The sequence below is a fragment of the Petaurus breviceps genome, unplaced genomic scaffold (assembly GCF_028583685.1).
Source record: "Petaurus breviceps papuanus isolate PSGF00001 unplaced genomic scaffold, PetGlider_PUasm1.0 90897, whole genome shotgun sequence".
NCBI classification, from domain to species: Eukaryota; Metazoa; Chordata; class Mammalia; order Diprotodontia; family Petauridae; genus Petaurus; species Petaurus breviceps.
This window is the reverse complement of record NW_027187374.1, coordinates 11,159,796-11,163,396: the sequence shown is the minus strand read 5'-3', so window position 1 is coordinate 11,163,396 and position 3,601 is coordinate 11,159,796. Positions and strand designations below refer to the sequence as shown.

The 3,601-nt window shown below is 42.9% G+C and overlaps 1 protein-coding gene across 2 annotated transcripts in view; it reads right to left on the bottom strand.

Annotated features, from left to right (window-relative positions):
- LOC138151477 (carbonyl reductase [NADPH] 1-like) overlaps nt 1-3,259 on the bottom strand; it is an 8,795-nt gene extending 5,536 nt beyond the window's left edge. The window contains exons 1-2 of one of the 2 annotated variants that reach the window (XM_069074975.1): nt 2,801-3,256; nt 1,524-1,631 (exon numbers count right to left, since the gene is read on the bottom strand). In XM_069074975.1, coding sequence (XP_068931076.1) covers nt 1,524-1,631; nt 2,801-3,089 — 397 coding nt within the window. In that variant the 5' untranslated portion in view covers nt 3,090-3,256. Of the gene's footprint in view, nt 1-1,523; nt 1,632-2,800 lie in introns of both variants that reach the window. The other variant, XM_069074976.1, reaches the window with a different exon arrangement.
- Between the last annotated feature and the right edge of the window lie 342 nt (nt 3,260-3,601).

Here is a 3,601-nt window from a genome sequence, read left to right as displayed (position 1 = left end):
CAGGGGATCACCTTCACTACAGTAGCAATCTCAATAGGGCTTATTTTCGGGGGAGGGATTATTTTAGAGGAATCTTACACAGTAAGGGGAGGGCTTATTTTCGGGATAGGTCTTATTATTGGGGAAACACGGTAGTTTTTTGTTACGTGTCTGAGGCAGCATTTGAACTCAGGTACTCCTGACTCCAGGGGTGGTGCTCTATTCACTGTGCCACCTAGCCACCCCAGTGTACATGTTTATGATGGAAATTTAACAACCAACTTGGGTTCAAGCTGGTTCCAGCACAGCCCTATACACCCCTGGTAAACTGTGTAGAGTGCTACTATACCTTTTGGCCTATTGCTATTCTGACTATTTGGCTCTCTCTGGAGAATCAGAAAATGTAATATTTGATTATCTCAAATATCACTGGCCTCCAGAAAGAAGATAATCTGTACAATGTTCTATCATCCAGGTAAAGATAAGTCTTTAAGATGTTAAAGCACTTTTTATTCCAAAGATTGTCTCAAGTCATCTGAAGGGAGGGCAGCTACCTTAAATGTTTATAGGATACTTCAATAGTTGTCTTATTCTAATGATCAGGAGTTTTCCTGTTACAAACTTGAAAAAAAATTGCACTTAGGGGTGGCTAGGTGGCACAGTGAATACAGCACTGCCCCTGGAGTCAGGAGGACCTGAGTTCAAATCCAATCTCAGACACTTAATACTTACTAGCCCTGTGACCTTGGGCAAGTTACTTAACCCCAATTGCCTTGCCTTCCCCCCTCCAAAAAAGAAAAAAAAATGTTCTTTATCAAACTATGCTTTAAATAAAATAATGCCAAAAACCTAAACCGTGAGTGTGCTCTTTTGATGAGGAATGTGATTTTAATGACAAATATTATTCTCTTTCCTCTTGGTAATCTAAGGCCTTGAAGATGGCTTTCCCAAATTCACTGCTTAAAAAACAAGTAAGACTCTAGTGGTAGATGAATGGTTACAGCTTCATTAACCAACCAGGAAACCTCATTCAGAAAAAAGCTTCCTCTGAAAGTGTTGGAGTTGTCCCAAGCTGTATTTTCCAAAGAACTTAAAATTAAATTTGTCTTCTTTTGGAATAAATTATTTTTCAGGTCTCTGTGGGGGGAAAAACTATTCCTGAATTCTCTGTCTTCTCTGTTGGGAGAGGAGTTTAGACACAGAGGTATTTTTATTCTCCCCCCCCCCCCTTTTTTTTGCTTGAGTGATACTTGATGAGACTTGTAATATAGCCAAAAATTTCCCAAATGTCCCTGAATTAAAGGGGAGGAATTTATGTATCCTAGAAACAGTGCAAGGAAGGGCATGAGGGATTATGAAATCTAATTACTTCTTTATAATTGTTAGAATGAAGGCCCAGAAAAACAGGGATAATCAAACAAGACAACATTGTTAGAATTGGAGCTAGAACTCAGATCTTTTGTTTAGTATTAAACATTTGATAATTCTAGATATGTCCTCCATGCATAAGCAAGGTTAGTATGTATTTCAGATATTGAATTTACCTTGGGGTTTTATCAGAGGCAGTAATTCTGCAGATACAGCTCTGGTGCCAAAAAAGTTGGTTTGCATGGTCACCTCAGCTTGAATAGGAAAAGGTGTGGTATCAGCAACTAAAAGAAAAAAAGGAAGGGGGGAAGAAAGATAAAATGAAGAGGAAGTTAAATAGTAATCAAACTTAAGGTTTTATTTCTACAGCAAAGAAATTCACATAATTTTAAAAGGAGAAGGGAGGGAGGATAAGTATTTCTATAGCTCCTACTTCGTGATAGACACTTTACAAATATTTTTCTCATTTTATTCTCACTACAACCCTTCCAGGTAGGTGCTTTGATTATTCCCATATTATAGTTAAGCATCCTGAGGCAACCTGAGGTTAAGTGATTTGCCCAAGGTCACCAAGGTAGTAAGTGTCTGTAAGGGTTATAGCTGAACTCGGGTCTGCCTGACTCCAGGCCCTGTGCTCTACATCCACCGAGACACTTAGACTAGAAGGAAAGAAGGAAAATTCACTAAAATGCTCAGAATAGTTGGTGCATTGGAAATCAAGAAAGCATACACAGAAATGCAATTTGTGATTACATAAACAGGAGTACTCAGAGGTACAGAGTAACTTTACCAAACCAAAATTTACACTAAGTGAAATTCAGAAACCTGAGGGTGATTATTTGTTAAGTAAACTACAAATATTCAACAACTTCAGGAAAACACGCATTTACTTAAGAAACTACATGCAAACAACACCCCGCCAGTGGGGATACAGCACACACAAAAGAAATAGCACCAGCTCTGATGCCACCACACTCCCTAGCCGTATACGGTTACACCTACAACAGTGGGTCAATAGGAGATATAAACAAAATGACAGAAGGAAATTTCAGGAGGTGGGGTCAAACAGATGGCGCCGTGGATAGAGTTGTGGGGGTTGGAATCAGGAAGTCCCGATTTCAAATTCGATAGAAGACACTTACTAACTGTGTGACCGTGGGCAAGTCACTTAACCTCTGGCTGCCTTAATCCATTGGTCCTCCAGGAAATGGCAAACCACTCCAGAATTTTTGCCAAGGAAAACCCAGGGCCAGCATGGTGCGAGCCGTTATGAACAGTGAGATACGACTGAACAACAACAGAACGCTTTAACAACCTGTCGCTATTACAGGTCCTGTATTCTAAGGTCACTCACCCCACAGACCTTTTTTCCTGCAGTGTGTATTTCACAGGCCCTACAATCAATTTGAGTGACTTTCATTCACACACACAGTCTCACTCCCCCGTGTCCTACCTTTGAAGGCAATTCCAGCGTTGTTGACCAGCACATCCACACCCCCATACTGCTCCTTGAGATATTCCCGCAAGGTCCGAATGCTCTGCGGGTCAGTGATGTCCAGCTGGTGGAAAAGAGGGTTCAGTCCCTCGTCCTTCAGCTTCTTCACAGCCTCCTGGCCCAGGGTCGGGTTCCTGGAGGTGAGAATCACGTCCCCAGAGAATTTCTTGCACAGATCGCGCACTATGGCGAAGCCGATTCCCTTGTTACTCCCGGTCACCACCGCCACTCGGCTGCAGGAAGACATGACTCGGCTGTGGTGGAGGGCAGGAGGTTCAAGACACTGAGCCTGGCCTGGTGCGGGGAAGCGGGATGGAGAAGGCGGCTCAGCTGCACAGAAGAACCAGCAGAGACGCTACATCTGCGAGTTGGGGCAGCCCAGGGTCAGAAAACCCGCACGCAGGCGCAGCTCCTCCCTCCCTCGGACTACTGGTTGAGGGTGAATACGTAACTCCCCAGGTTCTCTCTTCCCCGGTCCCACATGTTTGCCTGTCTCCTGTAAAGGAGACCAGCTAGGGAGAGTCCCATGTTACCTAAATTCCAGGTGAAAGGGGAAAACAAAACTCAAAAACTAAACCACAAACCTTTAAGAGGGCTGTTACATTTTCTTTTGTCTCCCTCTGTCACTCGGATAATTATTTAGCTCGTAAATATTTGTTTTTCTCCTAGTTTGTTTCTCCTAAATCTCCCTAAATTTACCCCAATGAGCTACTAAAAGTCTTAGGTCAATGCACCCAGGTGTGGAGACAGAACAGGGAG